Here is a 23476-nt window from a genome sequence, read left to right as displayed (position 1 = left end):
CACCAATGACTCTAATTTACTCAGAGTTTTAATTTGCTAACGACTTAATTAGTTTATTTAATCTAGTTGTGAAGTCCTTGTAGTATGATCAAAAAGGTGGTGCAATTCTCTTTCTTTCTCTCTAAGTTTTCTGCTTTTCTTCAATTCTCTGTGCACTGTTATCATGGTATCAGAGCTGGCCGATCCTTGGTTTCAATTCCAATGTGCAAGTCTTCTTGATTGATTGAAGCTCGATGGTAGCTGCAAGTTCTCAGGGATTTCTGCTCAAGGGTTCAAGATTTTCATTCGTATCAGGTTCCTTGTTTGTGATTTCACAGTGCACACCATCTGTTTGCGTTATGTTCTAGTTGGAGAATGTTTGTTATTTTTCTGAAAAATTGAAGGCCCATAGCCATTGTTAGAAAATTGAAAGGCCGATAACCATTGTTTGAGAGCATAAGAGGCCAATAGCCATTGTTTGATCAAGAGTTGTTGGTATTCGTTCAGTTGTTTCATTGAAAAAGGCCGATAGCCAGTAGGGAAGAATCTGTGATAATGTATTTGGGGTTCAAGAACAAGTCTTGTTTGTCTGCAATATAAATTTCTGGATTAATATTCTCTGTAATCTTGTTCAAATGGCGGAATCTATTGTTAAAATTGAAGGGTTACTTGGTATGCTTATAGTGAAGCTTCAAGATGATAATTTTGTAAAATGGATTTTTCAGTTTCAATCTGTTTTTAGGGGGTATGATCTTTTCGATCATTTCACGGGTGAAGCTCCATGTCCCCCGAGATTTGTTATTGATAGAAAGTCTACAAGTGGATATGTTTTTCTTCTTGCTGCTGGTGCAATCTCATGGAAAAGCTCCAAGCAGAAGGTGAGTGCTTCTTCAACTATGGAGTCTGAGTTCATTGGTTGTTACACTGCCACCAAACAAAAATTTGGTTGAGGAATTTAATCATGGGATTGAAGGTTGTAGCCTCAGTTGAGAGACCTATAACTATTTACTGTGATTGGCTGCAGTCTTCTTTTCCAGAAACAACAAGAGGTCCATTGCTTGCAGATTAATGGACATTAAGTATTTTGCGTGTGAGGGATGAAGTTAGAAAAGGGCTGATCAACATAGTTCATATTGGGACCGATTTTAGAAAAGGGCTTACCAGTGGGAGTGTTCAAGAAACACGTCTACAACATGGGGATGCGAGAGGATTTTGATTCTATTAATGAGTGGGAGTAGTAAACTCATTTCATCATTCTGTTAATAAGTGGGAGTAGTAAACCCACAGCTAGTTTTGTTATGTCTCTTCTCGTTTAATTGGATGCTTTCATAATGTTTGTTCTTATGTTATTTTATTGCAACAATATGAGCCATGCTTTTGTATAAGGCTCGGTTCAGGAGTTGAATTTCGTTTATCAACCTGAAAACTTGAATTATGTCAAGCAACATAGTGCTTATGGTATAGGTACTTGTAATCATAAAGTGCACATGTAGAAGAGATTACATACTGCATTTATGATTAAGTATTCGAAGCTATAAGTAACAGGTTGTTAAATGTTTAATTGCAGCTTTCGGGGACTTGTGATCGCCTTAGTCTTAGCTTATGTAATATCATCCTTCTTGGACACTCAAGTGGGAGAATGTAAGATGTGATTGTCAAGAAGAATGAGTTCTTGTTCTCGACAAACTGATAGCTCAGTGTATGAGTTATCATGTCGAGGAAATTCCGATCCTACTTGGCTAAGATTAAGAGTCCTAATAACATGCAATTATATTCAAGTAACCTTATCAAGACTTGACAAGAGTTCAATACCTATGAGGACTATACCGAAACCGTAATCAGTTTGGAATATCCAAGGTATCAGTTAATAGACCTGATATCTAGGGAGTATGGATATATATAGGGAGGTCCCTGCACTCACAGCATCATCCCTTTTGAGTGAACCCTATTCTAGCTGGATCATTGGCTGTTGAGTGTAGAAGACCTTATGTCATTCAAGTGCTGCGATGTCCAGTTCTTCTCCAGGTAAGTCTATCAACTTTACGTATGCATGTCATCGTGTGTATGTGATTCTATGCATGCAGTGTTTTAACTTCCTACAGCATAAACTAACAGCCGAGCAAAAATTTAACGAAATATACATCAAATACTGCCTAACAAAGAAAAAGTAACACCAAAAAATTAACAAAATGGATGACTTATGTGAAGGATTATATATGAAAGTTACTTGATGATATGTGCACATATATATATATATATATATATATATTCATTAATAAATTGTTATATGAAGAAAAACTTACACATGATAACGCATCTAATTAAGTGCATACATCTTACGTGATAGTAAACTCATTCTATATAACGTCTCAGGCTTGTTGGACTCACTTTGCTAATGTTTCAGCCCAAATATTTTCATTAATTGGTTTAATTCCTGTTAATTTTGAATTACGCATTGTAGTGTTGGATTCACAAACTTTTTAATTCTCCACTTTCAATTGAATCAACAAGTGTGGTATGTATTTCAAACAAACAAGATTGAACATCTAATTAATGATTTGTTTTCAGATAAAATGCACCAAATACTCATCTTCTTCTGGCAAGAAAGAAAATGGTATGGCTATTGCCATCACAAGCTGAGGCTTATACTTTCTCTCCAGGATTTTCTTGAAAAGGTGTTTGATGTTTTTCGATATGTTGTTTGCCTTGATCAGATCATCGAGTTCTGCTTGGACATCATCGACACCTCTGATACGTTGTAGCATTTGCTTGGCTGTTTGTGATCCGTGCTACGCTGGATTAGGCTGTTAGGTGTTTCAGGAAGGAAAAATGCTCCCAGTGTTAGCATTGAGGCGGGGACTGCAGCCATGGCTAGGGAGATTCGCCACCCCCAACCACCTTTGATCTTCTCAGAGCCATAGTTGATGAGGTTAGCTGATAATACGCCAATGCCGACGCTAAATTGGAAGCCATTGTTAATTGCTCCTCTGTATTTTGGTGGTGCCATTTCCGAAAGGTACAATGGAACAGCCTGCACAACACAAACACAGATTACACAAGTAACACGAAAAATAGAAACATCAAATAGGGTATGTTTATATGATTAATGTTGGGGGCAAAAAGTACTACCTGATTTCCAAAACCAATACCAACTCCAAGCAATAAGCGGCCGAGGATGAGCATGTAGATGTTCATAGCTGCGCCGTTTAGAGCTGAGCCAGCAAGGAATGCAGCTCCACCGGCAAGGATTGAAGGCTTGCGGCCGTAAGCCCTTGTGACCAAACTGGCAAAAAGGGAAGCTAGAAGACCAGCTATGTACAGTGAGGATGTGAAGGAGGTCAACAGTTCACTGTCGAATTTACAGTAGTTGCTGATTTTGGTGTCCGATTTCATCTTAGTGTTTACTTCAGGAAAGAATTTTTTAAGAAACGGCTCCATTGAAGTCACGCCGCCCGAAATTCCAATGTCGTAGCCGAAAATTACACCTCCTATGGCTGCCATCATGCAAGAGAGGATGACGAACGGCATCATCCTGAAGTTGTATTGCCCGGCTTCGCCTGCTATCGCTAACCCAACTGCCATTGTTTCTTCCAAGCTCACACACAGAGATATGAAGACAGAACTCAAAGTTGTAATTTTTACTAAGAGAATGGAAATATAGAGAGCAGTCTTACTCCGTTTTCCTACGGTATTTTAAACCACTATAATCTACAGAGAACAAATTCTTGGCCTAACGACGTCTGCAAGAGCAACCTTACTTGACTGGTATAGTCAACAAATGGTTTTGGACTTCTGCGGAATATGTAGGCAGTGGCTGCAATCACTACCACTACAGACAACTTCAGGCAGGACCATAAGCATTTGTCTGAACTCTGAAGAAAGTTAAGCGCCTGTTTGGCCACTCTTCAGCTGCCATTGCCTGGTTTAACAAACCCATTTGTACTTAATCACTCTTTTTTGCTGCTTTAATATCTGCTTTGCCATTAATCCCAAGCACTTAAACTTGTCAACCGCTGCCAACCGTTGGTACCCTGCCGGAGCTACTGGGTATGGTAGTCTGGATGTCGCCGGAAATGACGGTATAATGCATGATTAATGTGTACATGTTTTGTAATTTTTGGTTTATAGATAATACAGTATTGTTACTTAATTATTAGTATTAATAGCATATGCTAAACTAATTAATTATTCTCATATTTTACAAAGTGATTTCAAAACTACTTTCATTTACAGTAAGAGAGACTCGGAACTAATACCAAGAACAAAAATAAACAGAGAATGTGCAGAAGGAGAAAAAAATGTGTGCGAGTCGGGCACCTTGGCATGCTTCCCACATCACTCGAGTTCCTAGCATGAACTCCACATACTAGAATTTGAGGGCTCGCTTGAGAAAACGGTGTGCATACTCACATGACGAGAGAGACATACGTTATGTGATACATACCCTGCTGTTTGACAGAAACAGTTTTGCCTTTCAGCAGAAATGCGAAAAATACAATTGCCTTTTTTGCTTGCTTAACAAGTCTGTCTGTCACTAAAGTTGGAGATAACATCATTGCATTTTGCAAACCAACTCATATTAATCTGTTCACGAAGAACAGCAGTTGAGGCAGAAATTTTAGGGTATGAGCACAGCCGAGCCGGATGTTTTCCTGTTCTCGAGGTCTGCATGAGCTTGTGCTGCGTGAGACAATGCGTATTTGTGATTTACTCGAACGCGCAATAGGCCTGATGCAACATTAGCAAAGACCTCTCCCGCAACCTCTAACAATTTGTCTCGAGCTGCAGTGTACTGGAACAAGGCCGGCCTGGTCAGGAAGAGTGACTTTGCTGCAAGAGCTGATAGTGGGACCGGATCAATTGCACCTGATGCTTGTCCGAAACTCACCATGTATCCACGAGTCTTCAAGCATGCCAATGATCCCTGCAAACAATGCCCCAATTAAGTACTAAATATAAAATTCACCATCAAGAAATTAGACTAGCTAATCTTCTGAACTGAAAAAATCAAAGGGTAACCAGCATTTGCTTTAACAGTTTCATAAAACTAGCTCAAACGGAACAGTATAGAGATTTGCTATACCTGGCCTAGCATTGAGAAACTTCAACGCTAGATTAGGTAATAAGCCACGGTAAAGCAGAAGCAGTAACAGGCTGTGTTGATACTCAATGAAACCAAGAACATCAAAGGAACGGTGCAGAAGGAGAACCTAGAATCATTTCTGTAAGTTCTGTATAAAATTGAGGGATGAAAAGTAAGATTTACCTGAAAGGTATCCTTCCCTACAGAATCATAGACAACATCAACGCCATTGTCAGATGTTATTTCTGTCACTCGAGCAACAAAATCCTCTTCCGTGTAGACTATGACATGGCGACATCCATCATCCTTGGCCTGAGCTGTCTTCTCTTTAGTTGATACAGTTCCAATGACAATTGCACCAAGCGCATTAGCCCACTGGCATAAAAGGGATCCAACTCCACCAGCTGCTGTGTGAACAAGGACTGTGTGTCCTGGTTCGACCTCCATAGCAGCACAAAATTCAGATCAAACAACAAAAGCAGCAGCATTGAAATTTATAAACAACTTCTAACACTGAATCAACCATGTTAAGATAATGAAATTTCACATTCAGGAAGCATTTAGTTACAACTTGACCACCAATATTTGTCAGTTGATTGTACTTTTTCGACACATAAATCACATAGTTAACAAAACAGAAAATCGTAACAACCTTGAAAGACTGGCGTAGTAGAACCTGAGCTGTCATACCCTTAAGCAATATGGATGCTGCAACAATAGGATCAATTGAAGGAGGAACGGGCACCACTTTGTTTTCAGGAAGAATCTGCTCTTCCGCATATGACCCCATCGGAGTGCCAACATAGGCCACCAGATCTCCAACTCGCCTGCCTGTTACTCCAGGTCCTACGGCTGTCACAACTCCACAAGCTTCCATACCTGAAATGAAAATTGATTTGTTAACGAATAGGGTTTATCCGTCAGCCTTCTGATCAGGAACTGGAAGGACAAAAGAAGGCTGGACTCCAAGTTGTTGAAGAATAGTGACGTTGAGTTTTTCGACCATTTCTCTTAGGATTAGTCAGTTCTATTTCAAACAGCAGGAATGGCTAATCTGGTTTCATGCCCGGCATTCTTTTAGGTTTGAAAAATCATTCTTGATCATATCTGAAAACTGTAATCTCACGCAAAATGTTTACGCAAGAAACTGTTAAGAAAAAACTAAACTTAGAAATTATGCCTTCAAAGAGTGGACTAGATGTCAATCCTTCCTACATTTTAGAACTTGGAGATGAAACAAAACCTGGGGAGAAGGGCATTGTATCAGCTTTATAATAAAGTCCTCTGCGGAAGTATACATCGATGAAATTAACCCCTATCGCCTTGTTGTTCACACGAACCTCCCCCTCCTTCGGCTCTCCAATTTCCACATCTTCCCATTTCAAGACCTAGCAGCATTACATCACAAAATTAAGTGAAATGGGGATAAAAGCATTGGAAATTTGGAATAATGACATGTAGCTGAACCAGATTGCAGATCAAAGAAAAATACAATAAAAGTTTACGAACTCAAATACTATAAAAGTTTACACTTGATATAGCCCTACATAAACCATAAATACAATAAAAGTTTAAGAACTCAAATACTTCAAGGCCTCGCTGGATGTCTATGATTGAACTGGATTGAAAAATCGCTTAGATTCAATGAAAGAAATTGGGAAGGCAGGAGAAAGATTAGTCACGAAGAACATTCCAATCGCCAAAGAAATGGTAGGATTGGAAGGGATAAGCTTACTTGATGACTAATCCTACTTCTACTTTCAACTTTGACAAAATTTAGAAGTTGACTTCCATTTCTTCCTTCAGCATTGAACCTGGTGAGCTATCGAATCCAATCAAATCCTCGACGACAAATGAAAACTAACCTTCTCCGGATTAGTCCGATGAATACAATGGCATAAGAAATCATGTACTCTTGGGTAAACGCAGAAAGGCTATCTCTTTCAGCCTGTTACCAGATTTCCCATCAACCAACTTGGATTTATTGTAAACAGAAATAGTTTACAAATGAAATCAGGCACATAAGATTGCAACTGACGAACAAGTCTTGATTTTGTGATCACCAATTCAAACATTCAAGTTACCCAAAAAAATACAGGAGAGAGAGAGAGAGAGAGACCTGAGGACCACCAAGTTCATGAACTCGAATGGCTTTCACCATCTTTGTTGGCAATACTGCTTGTTTTCTGGGTATTTTCCGGTCAAAAGTGTGATTTCTAGGTAATTATCCCTTAATAATTGGCCTAACTTTTGTCAATATAAATGGTAAAGTGAATAGTATCATGTTTAACTTTTTAACGTAAAAATGTGTTTTTTCGTTAAAGTAAACAGTACGGTGGGCTTTTCGTTAAAACTCCCTATTTTTTTAGTCTATGTCTCGTACACGGGATTTGGATCCTCACCGGATCCCGTTCCTGGGGATCCTAGGGATCAAGGAACATGGACCGTTGATCAAAAATCGTGCAGTTACAATTTTTTCATTTTTATATTTTTTACGAAAAACGAGACTTTTTTAATTTTAAAAATATAAAAGTATTTAATTGGGGCCACACGATTTTTTATCAATGGTCCGTGTGCATTGATCTCTAAGATCCCCAAGAAGGGGATCCGTCGAGGATCCAAATCCTCGTACACGCACCTGAAATCATAAATTGTAATGATTTTAATACTCATTTCATGTTAAATAAACTAGTAATTATAAGCACATTAAAACTATAAATTTTGATTACAAACAACACAAATTGAATATCTAATGTTGTTTTTTTTTTCCTTAACAAAGGATATTAATATTAAGGACAGAGGGTGAGTTTATCCTCTGGGCTAGGAATAATGTGATTTAAATTCGCTTTTGGTGATAATCAAACTTAAGACCTCTCACTTACAAGTAAAGATGAAATCATTAGACCGTAATATTAAGTGGCATTATCTAATGTTGTTAGATATGGATATTCTTTTCTTCAAAAAAAGATATGGATATTCTTTATTTATTTATTATTACATTGAGCAACAAATGTATATTTAATATAATATTTAAGCCCAAAACTGAAAAAATAAGTGAAAATTATAGTAGTGAGGTCCAAAACATTATCAAATGGATTCTACCTTCAAGAATCTCAATGAAAAGTCTCACCTTACTTTTCAAAACTTCACAATGAGGTATAGGTGAAAATAAATTGAACGATGATTTAACTAGGTCTGGGCAAGGATCGGTTGCGTGGTACCAATTTTTCCTTTTCCAATTTATTTATGTTTTTTGTTTTTTTGTTTTTTCCTTTCAGTTTCTTATTTATATGTTACGTTATTTGAGTAACCACTATTAAATTTAAATATCTTTAAATTTATGTTTTAAATTGTTGATTATAAGTGTTTAAAAATGAATTATAATAGATTTTGCACGGAAAATATATTTGAAGAACATAAATATGATAATTTGTTGTTATGTTAAAAGAAATAAAAGAAACATTAGCAAAAAATATAAATAAATAAAAATTGAAAAGGGAGATCGGTATGATTCTAGCGATTCTTTCTTGAAGAAGTCGCTATCTGGACACCAACAGGGTTTGTGGGTGATCGGTAGCTAAGTAACGATCATATCATTTTCTATTTTATTATTTATTTTCTGTATTTTTTCTTCCTACATTACTTTAATTAAATTCAAATACCTTTATATTTAATGTATATCCTCATTTTTTGGGCTCTGACCCTCCTCGTTTTGTGTGCCTTATTTATCCGACGCTGAGCTTACCTCAGTTTGCACGATGAATCCTGCCTCGTTTTCGATGCGTAGAGCCTACCTCGTTTATGGAGCCCTTCCTCACTTTCCATGTGCCAAGGTACGTCTTGTTTTGCGTTTGTCAAGCCCCCCTAACACCCAAGGTTTTTTGTTAAAAATTCAAATTGTTTATTTTGGCAAAATATTTTCGGTGAGCATTAAGGAAAACTTTATAAGGCATATGGAAACAGTATTACGGTTTATTGAGCAATAAATATAGTATAACATCTAAGCCGAAAACTAAGAAAATAAGTGACAAATATAATAATGAGGTCCAAAACATTGTTAAAATGGAGACTCCCAGAAACAATAAAAATGAGTGACATGAGAGAGAAGTCCTCTTCCACCATCTTCTTAATTATCATGAAGAATATGAACATGAATTATGAGACCACCCTCCCAACCACTTATCTTCATTGGCATCTGGGAGGCTTATCTCCCATTTCAACTTGGCCAATTCTAAAAATGTAAATTATAGTTACCTGACTAGAATTCCTTAATTTATAGGGACTTTAGGGCACATAGTTTCAAAAAACCAGCTCTTGGAGCCCATGGTTTTCATGGCAAGGATTGTGTGTTCGCACATGTGCATGCTTCCCACGTCACTTGGTTACATTGGCACCCTCACATGAACTCCACGTACTAGAATTAGAGGGCTCATACATTAAAGTAATATATATTTTTTTTTCCTGTTTTTTTCTTCCTTCACACACATGTTACCAAAATATCTCTCTCAACTCCCACGCTCTCCTCGCACAATTTTATCTAGCTTCTCTCTGTTCCATATATGTTTTCCCTCTTTTGAAATCTTTTATGTTTACACACTGTGTGTGAGCTTCTCACTCAAAAAATAGTGTATGAGCTCATTAGTATTTATTACCTAAAAAAAAATTGGAGATGTAATATAGATACTCTAACGAACTAGTACTACGATTTAGTGATTTTCCTTTTTACTTGTGAGCGAGATGTTTTAATTTATGTTGAATTCGATGCCTAGTTAGTGGTTGGTTCATTGTATGGCCTAACCAAATCCCCAATCCCTTAGAATTACGTTGTATAAAAGAAATACCAAAACTGCAAAAGTTGTTGTCCCTTACACGAAAGTTCAAATCCCTCTCACCTAGATTATAGTGATTTTCAAATCCCTCTCAAGAACAAGGATTTCAATTCTTCAGCTGGATCTAAAAGAGTTTACATATGATGTTCCAAGAGTATGAAGAGGAAGAGTATGATTCCAAAGAGTTTCACCCCCACTACATTTGCATGTTGCAAATTTTTAATTTGATTGAAATCCTCCATCTCATCACTCTCTTTTTTCAGTATCTAACTAGGCAATTTTCAAACTTTTTGTAATAATTTTTCAATTCTAACAAGTAATTCTCCACTTAATTGTTTAATCTTTTAATTGCTACAAGCCTACAAGTATATTGTCCTTCGAACATTCTAATTTTCCTTATGACCATAGGCCTTAATTATTGTTAAAAAAGTATTGAAGAGTCGTATATTTTTTATGACTCCGGCTGTAATGAAGATTTTCCACAGTGGTCAGGATGGTAAAGGTTTATAGATATCTAATTTTATTCATATGTGTATTCTTTCTCATTTGCTTTTCTACTCATACGAACTTAAACTTTAAACTAAACCAATTTTAGGGTTTTACAACATTTCAAGCACACTCCTACAGTTGGGAATTCTCCCTATGTCTCTCCTCCTTTCTCTTCAATGTTTGATTGGTATTTTACTGTTATTAGGTTTTCCATTTTGGTTTTTGCCTCAATCAGAGAGAGAGAGAGAGAGAGAGAAATGTTCTTGCAAACAATCAATTGGTGTGCAATTTGTGAGAGAATTTGCTCCATTCTTTCTTTTGGTAATTAAACTTTTTGTTTTACTTTGTCTTTTTTATTTTGTTATGTTCCTCTAATCCAGGAATTCGACCTATTAATATTTTTGTAAATTTTAATTATGTTTATAAGTGTTGGAAAGTGGATGCTACTTGCTATTGTTCATGGACATTATATAAGAACTTGCATTTAAAATCTCATGTTGTTTGACAATTGCATGAATAACATTTAAATAATTACTTTACGCAAAGTGAAAACGAAAAACATGACAACTTTTTAGAACGTGCATGGTAAAGAAAAAGTTTATCTTTACACAATACATTTAAAATATATCTTGACAATTACAATGAAAGAAAAACTATCATAATACACCTTTAGGGACGTGTAGCGTCCGTGATGCAAAAATGCTTAACGTGCGTACGGAGAGGCTAGTTCTTTATAAATTACTTTAGTCTAAAGTAAGATTTGAAATTGGCATTGTTTAAATGAACAGTGTTTGAATCCGAATTTTATTCTATTTAAGACCACGCCACTACTTTTCAGAGTGGCCTACGAGAAAATATGCTCGGACGTTGCTGCGGGAACCTGTTGTTTCAGGTGTAATCGGATGAATGAAACACATTTAAGTTGAATAAATTCAACACAATTATGAACAAACAGAGGGATACATGAGTGAATGAGATTGATAAGATAAGCATTTTTTTTTTATTTACATTCAAGTGAGCTGTCATATAAACACATTGTACAATGAGTAGGAAGAAACTGAATGTCCTTGATTAGAAATAGATGGTTTCCAAAATAGTTATGTTTCCTGAAGAAACATGTAGTTCACACATAAAATTTCAGTTACCAAATCCACAAAAAAAAAAAAAAAAAAAAAAAAAACAAAAACAAAAATGTGACTCTATATGGCTTTCTTACTACACAAAAATATCCCTTAGTTAAAGCATGCCACACATCATCACATTGCTATTATATGAAGTATATTCCTCAGTGGCAAGTAATATACTCTCCTTAGCATGACCTCTCAATCCCCTAAGCATCTACAAACCATGAACTAAGGGTGGCAATCTGACCATGGTTGTGTATGTCAGGTCGACTCTATGCAATTGAATATATAAAATTTAAGCAGCCCCAGACAATCTCCTAAGCATCTACAAACCATTAACATTATTTGCCCAATTTTATCAAATGCTGGATAAACGATCACAATTTACTCCCTTCCAATTTCCACCTAACTCCAAACAAACAATATTGATAAATCTTTATCATCACCTTTAACAAAACAGATTACATCGAAAAGAAAAAACAAAGTTCCCATGCAAACAAATTTAAGCAGTTTCAGATAGTCTCCTAAGCACAAAATTATAGTTCAATAAAGAAAAATCCTGATCCAAAGCTCCAACTTTTTAACCCAAAATGAAAACGAAAAGCATGGAACATATAATTCAGTTTTGTTATTAGATTCTCCAAATCCCCAATTTAAATCCACTGTAAAGATAATACCATCGACTAAGGGTGGCAATCACATAAATGGAATCCAGGTAAAACCAAAATGCATTAAGAATCCTCAATAGTTAAACTGTAAGCTAAATCAACTAAGTGCTCTGAAGATAAACCCACAAATTTCCAAACAAAGCAAAGAAATTGAAACTGTGACATGAAAACTAATTAAAGTTCATATAATGTGATTGTATCATTAGCTAAGAGGCCACATAGAATGTCGGTACTGCATGGCACAAAAGCAGTGTAAAATCTACATGTTTAGGCAATATCATCACGCTTGAGAATTTGAAATGCACAAACACTGCACACACTCACACACCGGAATTCATATTATGATCCAGAAGCTTTCAAACTATGCATCAAAAGCAAAAGCAAGATATAAGAAACGAAAATGAAAAAACAAAATGAAAGCAAAAGCAAAATGAAAGCTAACATATGTCTTGACCAACATATTTATAAGATACGGATACCAATCCACTGGACTCCAAACAGTTATGAACCAGCTTCTTCCTCCTACGACCCGAGTTTTTGAAAATTCCAAAGAAAATAAATCCTTTAGCAATTCAGAGAAATTTGAGGACCAAATCTGATTAAATTCTAGTTAAATGAGCAAAGCTACACCAATTAAATGAGAAATTAAAAATAGTTTGAATCTAAGAAATAGAAGAACGATCACACCAAGACTTCCCTAAGACTCCCAAGACGACTATATTCAAACATTTTAGAGACGAAAGGCGCATAGGCAGGTCAAATACTTTTAGTAAAATGCAATGATTTACCAATCTGACCACCAGAAAGGAGCACACAACACCAATCCGAGGAATAGGAACTTCGGGATTGAATCCAAAATCACCTGGTCAATGAATTTAATAAGTTTAGGGATTAGGTTACTGAAAGATAATTGAAATCATAAAGAAACCAAAAATAGGGGTAAAATTCTATACATGGAAAGACAGTGAAACCTAAACCCTTATTTTCAAGCTCAATATATTTTCCGTTTTTATCATGCGAAACACATCGAAAGCCAAAGTTCCCGATCATGTTTACAACGACAAACACATCACAACTTGCTGTTTTTAAGCGAAACACGTCCAAAAGTCAATAAATTTGTTGTTTTTTTTTTTTCATGAACCAAGCTCAACCCACTTTATGATTGCAAGCAACACAAAAAATACACAAAAAAAAAAAAAAAAAAAAAGCACACAGCATGAACCTTACCCAAAAAATCTTCAAGAAACAACATAATCTCACCAGCGGTGAAACAATAATGGCCTTGCGCCAATAACCATCAATAACCAATGGGTCTGTGCCTTAAAACTTGTTAATAAAAATTAACAAACAATGGGAGCAACAAAAGCTTGTTAATAATAATTCTACAAACCATTAACATTATTTCTCGAAATTTCTTCCCCAATTTCATCGATGGCAATTTTATTGATGGCAATAGATGGTCTCCTAAGCATCTGCAAACCATTAACATTACACCAACTTAAAGACATAGCAATTATACATTCCACTATTATCGTGGTCATACATAGTCAAAGGATGCCACAATTACATAGCCAAATCCAGTCTCGACGTGAGCAAAAAAAAAAAATGTAACAACAGTCATGAAACCACCGTAAACAAATATACCTCAAAAGCCAAAGGGCCAAGTGCTCCATCCAACGATCCAAGTTTCTGAAAACCGCAAACACAACAAATCCATTAGCACTAACTCACAGAACAACGACGAAAATAATAGCTCAGAAACAATGCTGAAATTCCATTAGCACTAATCACACACTGCCGGAACAGAGATGCCAACAAAGCTTCACCAATTAAATGACAAAGACTAAAAACCACAAACAGGAAAAAAATAAAAACAGAGTTATCAGACAGGAGGAAACTGCCAGAATGATACTGGCAGGTGGAGAGAAATATATATATATATATATATATATATATATATATATATGTGTGTGTGTGTATATATATATACACACACACTCAAAAATTAGAAGAAAAATAAACATGATCTTATTTGTCAACAAACAGGAAAAAGAATACAAAGAAGGCGTGGAAAGCTTCAACCAAAAACAAAACAAAGAAAAGGCTCAACTTGTAACCACACTTATGGAGGTAATTACACACGTAAGTTTGAAAGTCATTATACCTCCTGTTAGATTCTCATATCCTCACTTGGGCTTCATATGGAAAGATTTTCTTGACAGTTCCTTCTAAAAGTGTTCCCTCCTTGAAGGTATAACAGTTCCTGAAACATTATATGGCAAACCAATGTCAGTTCTTATGAAAATTAAGATCACATAATCTCAGAACAAACAATGAGAGAACATAGCAAGCAACAAAAAACATGAATAAATTAAATGTCGAAATCCAACTGACCCAAGCTTCCTTCTCACTCAATACCAAGTCATTCTTAGCTTCGTCTATTTGAGTAATATGCACATGCATCCGGCAACCCACCTACACCATTAGGACACAACATGTGTAAGAAGCAGATTAACAAACATATGCAACTATCTAAGGGAGGGAAAAGTTAAACAATGAAAAGTTGTCAGTGCCCTATTTAGAGGCTGAGGTGGGATGCGAATACCCAGCCTACCCTGTCTGTTGCCATTCCTAGTCTCTTTACTTGTACAAATAGCTTCACCAAAAAGAAGATTTTCAAACTTGAATTTAAAATTTTCACTTAAGTTCAACACGTCAGGGATGAATTGATTAACTACAATATCTGCTGAAAATATATGACAAAAAGTTAAGTTTGAATACTGATCAGGAGATCAAATACCTTCACCTAAATACAATGCTTTAGCAAGCTGACCACCAGTAATCTGCACACAACACCAATATGAGAAATACGAACTTCGGGATTGAGTGAAAAATCACCTGGTTAATAAATTTGGATTAGTATTCTGAAAGAGGATTGAAATATTAAAAAAACAAATAAAAGGGGTGAAATTCTATACATCGAATGACAGTTAACCCTAAACCCTGGTTTTGAAGATCAATATATTTGTTGTTTTTATCACGCAAAACGCAAAGAAAGCCAAAGTTGTTGATCATGTTTACGATGAGAAACACTTGACATCAACTTTAAAAGCATGCTTGTTAAAAGACATAAGCTATAATCAAACCAAACAGAAACATTAAATCTATTTCTAACAACAGCAACCATAATTTGCTACAAAAAATAACATATCTCAACATATTTATCAGGAAATGATTCACAATGCATCATATGTGAATGAACAAAAACCAGATGCATAATGTATTTTAGAGGGATAAAAAAACTGACTATTTGATTCATAGGGTCAGCACAACAACAAATAATAGGGTAATGAACAAAAAGGAGCAAATTGCATACAATTTGATTTCTGCAGAGAAACTATAACATTGAAAGACCAACACAACAGGAAGAAAAAGAGAAATGAAGAGGAAGTGGTATTATCAGACAGTGAAGAAAGCAGCACAAAATATCTGTTTTTCTGTCCCAATTTAATAATTTAAAAACAAATCTTGCCCTCCCAACTAAAAGTTGAATAACCGAACTAGAACCAGACAGAAAACAAAGCACGAAAAAAACAGGTTTCTAAGCAGGTTCAAACCAGAAACAGTGAAATAAGGGAAAATTCAGTTCAAAAGAGACACTTAGCTTTGAAAGGAATTGAAGCTGCCAGCTGGGAGCAATAAGGGAAAATCCTCATGCCTCACCGCTTCTCTAAAGCAGATCTCACCAAGAAAAAACAAAACCCAAATTCCGGGCAGGCCTACCTATTGCTTTGCTCATCTTACCCATTCCTCTCACCTCAAATTTTTCCTTCCGGGAGTCCTCCTCTCTCTTCTCTCTGGCATCGCACGACCCCTCTCTCTTCTCTCTACCATCGGACGACTCCTCCTCTCTCTCTTCTCTCTACCATCGGACGACTCCTCCTCTCTCTCTTCTCTCTCGCATCACACGACACCCCCTCCTCTCTTCTCGCTGGCATCGTTGCAGGCTAGGCCTGCCCGTGTCGGCCATCCATCCGAAAAACCCAACCACAAACAAAACCCACCAACCCAGTGACAGCCCAAACCCGCAAAAGCCCATACAACTAACCCTGAAAAAAAAAAGAAAAAAAGAAAAAAAAACTCAGGCAAAATCCTTGGAGCAATGGCATGTCCGTAAATAGTGTGAAATTGGGATCCAAAAACTATTCATTTGTACAGTGCAATTGAAAAGCCTTCTTTAGACTAAAGTAACTAGTAATATGCCCGCGCGATGCTGCGGGACTTGAATGCACCAACCTTAACTACATGAATAAGACACATTTAACCTAAAAAACATTCAACATAATCATGAACGAACAAAAATGATAGATCTAGGAAATTATAAAAAGCATTGTAACCATATATCCAGGAAATTATAAAAAGACAATCCAGTCTAGACAATATAATAATTGCGGGAAGATGAGTATGCAATCAAGAATGTAAGATATACTTGACTTGCAATTCCATTATAATTGCGCACACAAAAAAAAGAACAAAGTTTGATTGAAACATCAAACAAAACAATCTCATCTATTACAGATTGGACCAACTAAATAAAGAATCTATCGATATGATTTTCAACCTAACTATAAAAAAAATAAAAAAAAATGAGAGATGAGTACAAACTTGAACTCTAGAGCTTGGTTCACCAGAATCACTTCCCATTCCTAAAATTAGGCAAATTCCCAACAATAACAAAAAACCTGTTAGTATTCACTTTCACTTAATCATAGGCATCTCACCTTGAGACAACAGAGTCCACTGTTGCTGCCATCTTGAACGGGAAGAATACCAATTAACCCCTTCTCTTCCCGCTGTCATAACCCATGCGCCACCAATTTGACACTACCTTAATCAAATTCCCCAATTTTATCAATTCAATAATCCACCAGTTAGAAAAATCCAACTTACAAACCACATAACGATCAATTACCTAGGAAAAGGAAAAAGGAAAGTTGGCATTTGAAATTAACTCTGACAAAATTGAAGAACAAAATATGCAAAATTTTTGCAGCAAAAAATAAACGACACAGTTTGGGCACCAAAAAGCATAAAAAGGAACATAATTTCCGAGCAAGCAGAGTAATTGCAGAGCTATAAAGTTAGTGCTGAGCTAAAACAGCCAAGTACATACAAAGTTTTCTCAGGATTCAAACAGAAAAAACAATTAATCAAAAGACAAATTTTAAGGCTCAAAGGTACCTATCGGGTGAAGTGCAGTGAATTTGAAGATGGCGCAGGGTAGAAGGGCCTTGTTTCAGAAAGGAAAGATGTCTAGGCGAGTGGGAAGCTCCACCGATTCCACCATATTTGGAAGTTGCACAAAGAGAAGAAGAAAAAGAAAAAAGAGTCAAGAGGAGGAGGTAGAGAACAGAGGCATTACCATATAAGTGCCTAACCCATAAACCTATGATGCACGGATACTTCTGTTTGGTCCTGTATCACGTATATGGTAGGATTAAAATAAGCATCTCCAAATAGAAAGACAAAGGATATAATACAACAGATAGCTCACCAAAAAGGTGCAGCCCTTTCACAGTGGTGATACATTTCCGCTTATTACGCATGGCTTTTTCAATTGTAGTTTCTTGCTTCTCCTGCAGAAAAAACACTAACAGAAGAGATTTCAATAACCACTCATACCTATTCCATCTCTGGAACTAAAACTTTCAGTTTTTTATTTATATATAAATATTGATTATGATCACATTTTGATCATCGACATACAATACAAATCATTGTATATTTGCACAATCAAATATTTATGGAACTCACAACCGAGAGCCAGAGCTTCAATTCCTGTGAAACCACCCTTCTCTCAACCCTTGGCGACAAATTCTTACATCATCTATACCGTAAACTTGATCAATTAATCAAAGATTTATAAACCTTTTGAATTCTAACCTTATCTACAACAAAATTGATCCAAATCAAAGTTGAAGAATCCTAATAAGACAAAGGCGCTAAACTATAGAACTTGGGTATTTCTTAAAACCCCTAACCCATGATATTTTAAATCCTTAAATTTTTTGAGCACCGAAACACAGCCCACGGGTAGTTCCTAAAATCCCATCATGTTTTCAATTCCAAAATTTCTCGTCATTTAGGAAAACCACTAAGCTTGTCTACCCTGTACTGTGCACCTAATAATAGAGAAAGGAAAGATAAAAAAAATACATAGCTATTCAGCCATAACTGCATCTTATCTAAAACGCACTAAAATGCCAGAGATAATGTCTGGAACTCAGCATTGTACAACATTTAAAGATGACAACCAATGTCAATTTGTGAAAAGCGAAACCACCCCATTGTTTTGAATGTCGTTATTTTGGGAAACCTTGGAAATCACAATGAATAGCATCTGATAACCTTAAATATGGCCAAGAATTTCAACTCACCATCCTCCCTTAACATAGAGCAACTCGCTTCCTTAGCAAAGTAACAAACCGGAATAACACGCTCCTGTTGAAGAATGTATCCATTGCCACACAGCTGAACATCAAAAATAAAATTAAACACAAAATTCAACATTCACAATGCAAAAATCCAAACTAAACAAAAAATCAATGCTTTCAAAGTCGTATGGCATGCTGGCTTATCACAATTGTTTAGTATAAATTTACACACATTATATATGGATAAATTTAAATAAAAAATAAAAGATAACCAAATCATACACTCGTAGTCTCCATATTCCCCCAGCAGGCAAACCTTGATGGGCTCCCCTTGAAAGCTTAGTTAGTGAACGCACCCACCTGCACACGCACTGCAGAACTTAATTCATACACATAGGAGAGAGAGAGAGAGAGAGAGAGAACCACAAAGTCCCGATTTTCAATCCCACTGCGGAGAGAAATCGATCAGATCCTCATATCCCTCAATAAAATGTATAAGAATATTTAAAATTTTGTTAAAACTCATAAATTTTTTCCGTCACTGTAAATTTTAACCATTCATTTGAATTCACAGACCCGAAAATTTCACCAATTCACTGAATTTACATATAGATAAAATCTTAATTAAACTCACAATCTCAAGAAGTCGAAACCATGCTAAGTAAAAGAAACAAATTGAAAAAAACAATGAAGACGTACTGATATTATACACTGATAGGACAATGAAATATCGGAACCAGCAGCAACAAATAGAATTAAGAAAAAAAGGGTTCAGGTGGGCTGCCGATTTAAAGTTTGCGTTAGTTTGGTTGGGTTCCGGCCGGCTAAAGCTAGAGACTTGAGAGGGGAGGTGGGTGTGTTGAGAAATAGGATAAATTGGATTGGGAATATTAGGGTTTTGACGGAGAAGAAGAAGAGGAAGGGGAGAGAAACCCAACACCCACCTCTGTCACTCTGCAAACTGCCCTCAATCCACTCTTATGGAGACCGACGGAACACCCTTTCTGAACTTCCGAGAAAATACATACAATACCTCCAAAAACACTTAATTTGCATGGTTCACAACATAAAGGGTATAGATGCACCAATTTCACTCTTAAATTCAAGAGGAAAAAATTAGGATTAGAGTTTGATGGTTCTCACCCAAAATTGGTTGCTATCGAGCACACTCACACCAACGTCAATCAGACCATAGGCTGAAAATATCAACAACAAAAAAACTGAGCATTGTTATCCATCGTAACAAAATCAACTGTGGAGTATTAGACAGTGCAATTACAAAATCGGTATGCGTTCTCAACTACCTTCGTTGTCCTCAGGTCTAAAGACATGGTCAAACTTGAACTACTTTTTCGAGGAATCATAACAAATGACCTGCAGCTCGTTATCTAGGGAGGATTCGAATTCAACAACGAAACCAGATCCGCTTGAAATTTCAGTTTGATTTAAAGGTATACATCTGCAGAAAACTCGGATGTTGCCCTTAAGCTCAATCACTTCATTGTAAAGTCAAAAAAGGAGAAGAAAAGCGTGAGAGAGAGAGAAAGCAGACCAGCGGACTGAGGAGGGAGGGATAGAGAGGGGGGCTAAACCACATTTAAATACCTGATTCTCTTTACTTAGGAATATGGCATTTTCCATGATCTTCAAACATTTCAAAAGCAGAACCAGGCTCCGCACCATGCCGTTTTCATTTTCCCAAATAGAATGTGAGCTATCTTTTAGCCAACCCTGCATATTAATTTATGGTGCTTAGTAAGCCAATTTCCCCAATAACAATTGAGTACCATATAGACCCCAGGATTCAAATGAAAAAGGTAAGTATATAAATGAAAAAGTTATATTATGTCTAAGAAATTTTGGTTATCATCACTCAATGCGTGTGATATGCACATAATAAGTAAAGAAAACAAATCAATGTGATATTGTTAGCATGCAAAACCACTCATGTTACTCCAAGAAGAAAATCAGGAACTACAACGAACAATAAGGAAGATGACGCTATCCAAAGGCAAATAGATAACTGCCCATTTGTTACCATAAAACAACCAAAGTGTAGTCAGTGTTGCTCATAAACTGAAGAAATATATAGGTTACAGAACAGAAGAACCTTGTGAATCTAGATACAACTAAGGCTGCACACCATCATTTTGGTTCTTTACCATCACATGCATTATTTTTTCACAGAAATTTATTATTTACAGAGTGAACCAAGAAATTATTGTTGAAGTAGCATAGTGAAGTAAATATCTTTCATAACTATTTAAAACATTACGGTCCCTTGGTATTCTTTTAACATTTAATGAAACACAAAGTGAGATCAAACAAACATACAGGTTCACACCTCCATATTGGAATGGCAATCCATGGTCACCTCAAATACAGCATCAAGACCTCCAAGCTCCCGTAATTTTTCCTTAAAGTTGCCCCCCCCCCCCCCCCGACTTCCTTTACTGCACCAGTGGTTTCTGAAAGTACAGGCCAAAAGCTTGACATCCTGGCTAAATAATGCATAAAAATATGTATCATGACCAGAAAATCGTAAGCTTCAACACAGACTCAGACCTTCAAGAGAGATAGTAGATAAGCAAGCTTTCTCCGTAGTCAGCAAAGCTATCCATTTTGGGCATAACTCCGGATTCTCCATTTCTCCTTTATCCGCACAACTCAGTTCAGTAGCAACAATTCCTAAATTTATTACAAAAAGAATTGCAGAAATTACCCACCTTTGTCGCTCACATCACTGTCCACCTTGCTTGCAATCGTCTCTAGGGTTTTAACCGAAGAAAAAGAGGGATCAAATCAAATCAGAAAATCTCCAAATTCTACATTTTCTTGGACTGGAAAATAAAATTAAAACTATAAGAAGCAGTAATCTTCGAATCCGAACCTCAAATTCAAACTTTTCTTGTAATTCAAAAATTAAAAAAAAAAGGGAAATGAAATTGTTTACCTTGAGCATAGAGGGCTTCCTACAACCAATTGTCAAGACTTGTGTTTGATCTACATACATGTCAAGAATAAAGTTTAAAACTTTATCACAGAAATACATAAGCAACCAAGAATTGCAAAAAAAAAAATCCATCAACAGAGGAGCAAAACAATAAGTAAAACAACCTTCTAACTTCCTTATCACACAAATACAGAAGCAACAAAGCATGGAGAAACAATCTAGCAACAGAGGGATATTCAAAGGATGTAAAGCAGAAAAGGAACCTCAATTCGATTTGTTGAGAAGAAAACAGCAGCTAAGCGTGAAGAAACACAGAAATGAGCACAGTGCAACCCCCTAAGTAATAAGGACACGAACCTGACTCTAACAGTGTACGAAACAGTGCGCTAAACAGACCAATCTTCCAAACGCCCAACTAAACAGCCTATAAACATCCATTACAATTTTATTGAAACAAAAAAATGTCAATCACAGTTTTAACAAAGCAAATGGGAAACCAAACAATAAACAATGATTTCTGAACAGTGTTTTACCTGTTGAATCAGAGGACAAAAATGAAAACCCACTCTCTCCCATATCTCCCTCAGACATCCTCTCCTCACCAACCCCGTGGGGTAACCCGTTAACCCCAAAAAATGCACGGCATGCTCTCTCTCTCTCTCTCCCTCTCTCTCTCTCTCCCTGTCCATCGTCTCTCAAAAAGTGGGAAAAAAATCTCTAAATATCTCTCCCACTCAGTTGAAACCATGCTTCTCTCTCTCTCTCTCTCCATCCTTGTCTAAAAAATTCAACAAAATCCCTAAATCTCTCTCCCACCCAGTCGAAACCCCTAGCTCCCATCTCTCTTCAACCTGTCAGTCCCTCTGTACCCCTCCTCTCCTCCCCCAACGACCCACTGACGGATGCATCACCTACAGCCACACCCACCAGCCCCCGAGCCAAAATTCCCGGTGATCCTCTCCCTCCAACACGTCAACCCTCCCGTCCATTTTCCGTCTCTCTCCCCGAACGGTTAGGGTTTGGTCCAAAGTAACAAAAATCGAAAATAAAAACTCAAATACAACTATTATAAAATCTACCTGAGTTCGATAAAATTCGTTTCACCACGATTTGAAGACAGGCCGCTCCCACACATCGTGGGCAGGAGGAAAATTCGATATGGGTTCGTGTGGAGGTGCATCGATGATTGTTTGACGGATTTAACTGAGATGATGAAGAGGAATGGGGTGAGCAGCGCTATGGCTAGGTTGAGAGAAATGGAGAGAGAAGTCTCTCGAATTTGAGAGAAATGAGAGAGAAACGGTGCTAGGGTTACAGAGTGAGAAAAGGGAAGAACGGGGGATTTGATGGATGGTTATCGAGAGAGTAGGGAGAGATAAAGAGGGAAAAGAAAAGGCGGTGGCAATTTTGTAAATAAAGTGAAATTCGGCTCAATCCTACGGACACAATTACCCCCTAACTTTTGGGAATTACCTTCCCAACCCAGTCCAGATCTGATGATTTTTGTTGTAAATAGCGTGAAATCGAGGGGCAAACAATTGACTGTAGCCCAATGAACAGTCAATTGCTCCCTAGTTTTAGAATAGATAATGTGTTTGGGTCTGAATTTCAGTTTAATTACGATCATGCCACTGTCGGCCTTTGGTTTGGTATTGATGTGTTTTGGAAAAAAAACTGTTTCTGCTGTGCTGATAGAATAAACTCATTTTTGCACTTCATGTTTTTAGTTTTTTTTTTATATCTAAAACTGTAAAAATAAGCTATTTTTAAATATTTATCAAACATATTTTTGAACTCAATTTTTTTTATACCCACTTTTTATAAAATGAGCTTAGTACCAAACCAGTAGGTTTGCATATTTCAGCTTTTTTACGAAGCTGACATTGGTTCGAATAACGGGAATGCCCGTTTAGGGTT

General features: G+C 36.6%; 1 protein-coding gene, 2 long non-coding RNA genes and 1 pseudogene across 31 annotated transcripts; all 4 read right to left on the bottom strand.

The window, feature by feature from the left end:
* Positions 1–2497: 2497 nt before the first annotated feature.
* Positions 2498–4212, bottom strand: LOC148698989 (hexose carrier protein HEX6-like; annotated as a pseudogene). The gene is made up of 2 exons (XR_015961905.1): positions 3109–4212; positions 2498–3010 (listed from the first exon to the last, which is right to left on the bottom strand). The product of XR_015961905.1 is annotated as a hexose carrier protein HEX6-like (transcript).
* A 152-nt stretch (positions 4213–4364) lies between these two features.
* LOC137720938 (uncharacterized) lies at positions 4365–7489 on the bottom strand. 8 transcript variants are annotated; one of them, XM_088693107.1, is made up of 6 exons: positions 7182–7373; positions 6798–7010; positions 6306–6450; positions 5715–5941; positions 5246–5503; positions 4365–4903 (listed from the first exon to the last, which is right to left on the bottom strand). In XM_088693107.1, exons 3-6 carry the CDS (start codon positions 6319–6321, stop codon positions 4598–4600), a joined length of 807 nt encoding a protein of 268 aa, XP_088549233.1. In that variant the 5' UTR covers positions 6322–6450; positions 6798–7010; positions 7182–7373; the 3' UTR covers positions 4365–4597. The 8 variants fall into 8 exon arrangements, with proteins under 8 accessions (XP_088549233.1, XP_088549226.1, XP_088549219.1 ...); XM_088693100.1 differs by having other exon boundaries at positions 6928–7010; XM_088693093.1 differs by lacking the exon at positions 6798–7010 and having other exon boundaries at positions 5246–5493; positions 5753–5941; positions 7182–7489.
* Positions 7490–11562: 4073 nt separating this feature from the next.
* LOC137721356 (uncharacterized) lies at positions 11563–16421 on the bottom strand. 2 transcript variants are annotated; one of them, XR_015961935.1, is made up of 5 exons: positions 14973–16421; positions 14567–14647; positions 14337–14435; positions 13817–13861; positions 11563–13034 (listed from the first exon to the last, which is right to left on the bottom strand). It is a non-coding gene; the product is annotated as an uncharacterized LOC137721356 (long non-coding RNA). The 2 variants fall into 2 exon arrangements; XR_015961934.1 differs by lacking the exon at positions 11563–13034 and adding an exon at positions 13439–13644.
* Positions 16422–16661: 240 nt separating this feature from the next.
* On the bottom strand, positions 16662–23143 carry LOC148698988 (uncharacterized). 20 transcript variants are annotated; one of them, XR_015961930.1, is made up of 13 exons: positions 22093–22373; positions 21560–21609; positions 21333–21446; positions 21172–21258; positions 20951–21074; positions 20212–20337; positions 19911–20102; positions 19750–19802; positions 18889–18966; positions 18610–18703; positions 17727–17808; positions 17414–17647; positions 16662–17144 (listed from the first exon to the last, which is right to left on the bottom strand). It is a non-coding gene; the product is annotated as an uncharacterized LOC148698988 (long non-coding RNA). The 20 variants fall into 20 exon arrangements; XR_015961927.1 differs by having other exon boundaries at positions 16662–17060; positions 22093–22371; XR_015961931.1 differs by having other exon boundaries at positions 16986–17056.
* Between the last annotated feature and the right edge of the window lie 333 nt (positions 23144–23476).

The sequence above is a fragment of the Pyrus communis genome, chromosome 1, assembly GCF_041283825.1.
Source record: "Pyrus communis isolate YQ-2024b chromosome 1, ASM4128382v1, whole genome shotgun sequence".
Lineage (NCBI taxonomy): Eukaryota > Viridiplantae > Streptophyta > Magnoliopsida > Rosales > Rosaceae > Pyrus > Pyrus communis.
This window is presented reverse-complemented; position numbering and strand designations above follow the sequence as displayed.

Coding starts and splice junctions, on each gene's coding strand:
- LOC137720938 (XM_088693092.1), bottom strand. CDS start 7,223: ATGGTGAAAGCCATTCGAGTTCATGAACTTGGTGGTCCTCAG. Junction 5,504..5,714: donor TACTACGCCAGTCTTTCAAG/GTTGTTACGATT, acceptor GCTGCTATGGAG/GTCGAACCAGGACACACAGT. Junction 4,904..5,245: donor TAGGGAAGGATACCTTTCAG/GTAAATCTTACT, acceptor CATTGTTTGCAG/GGATCATTGGCATGCTTGAA.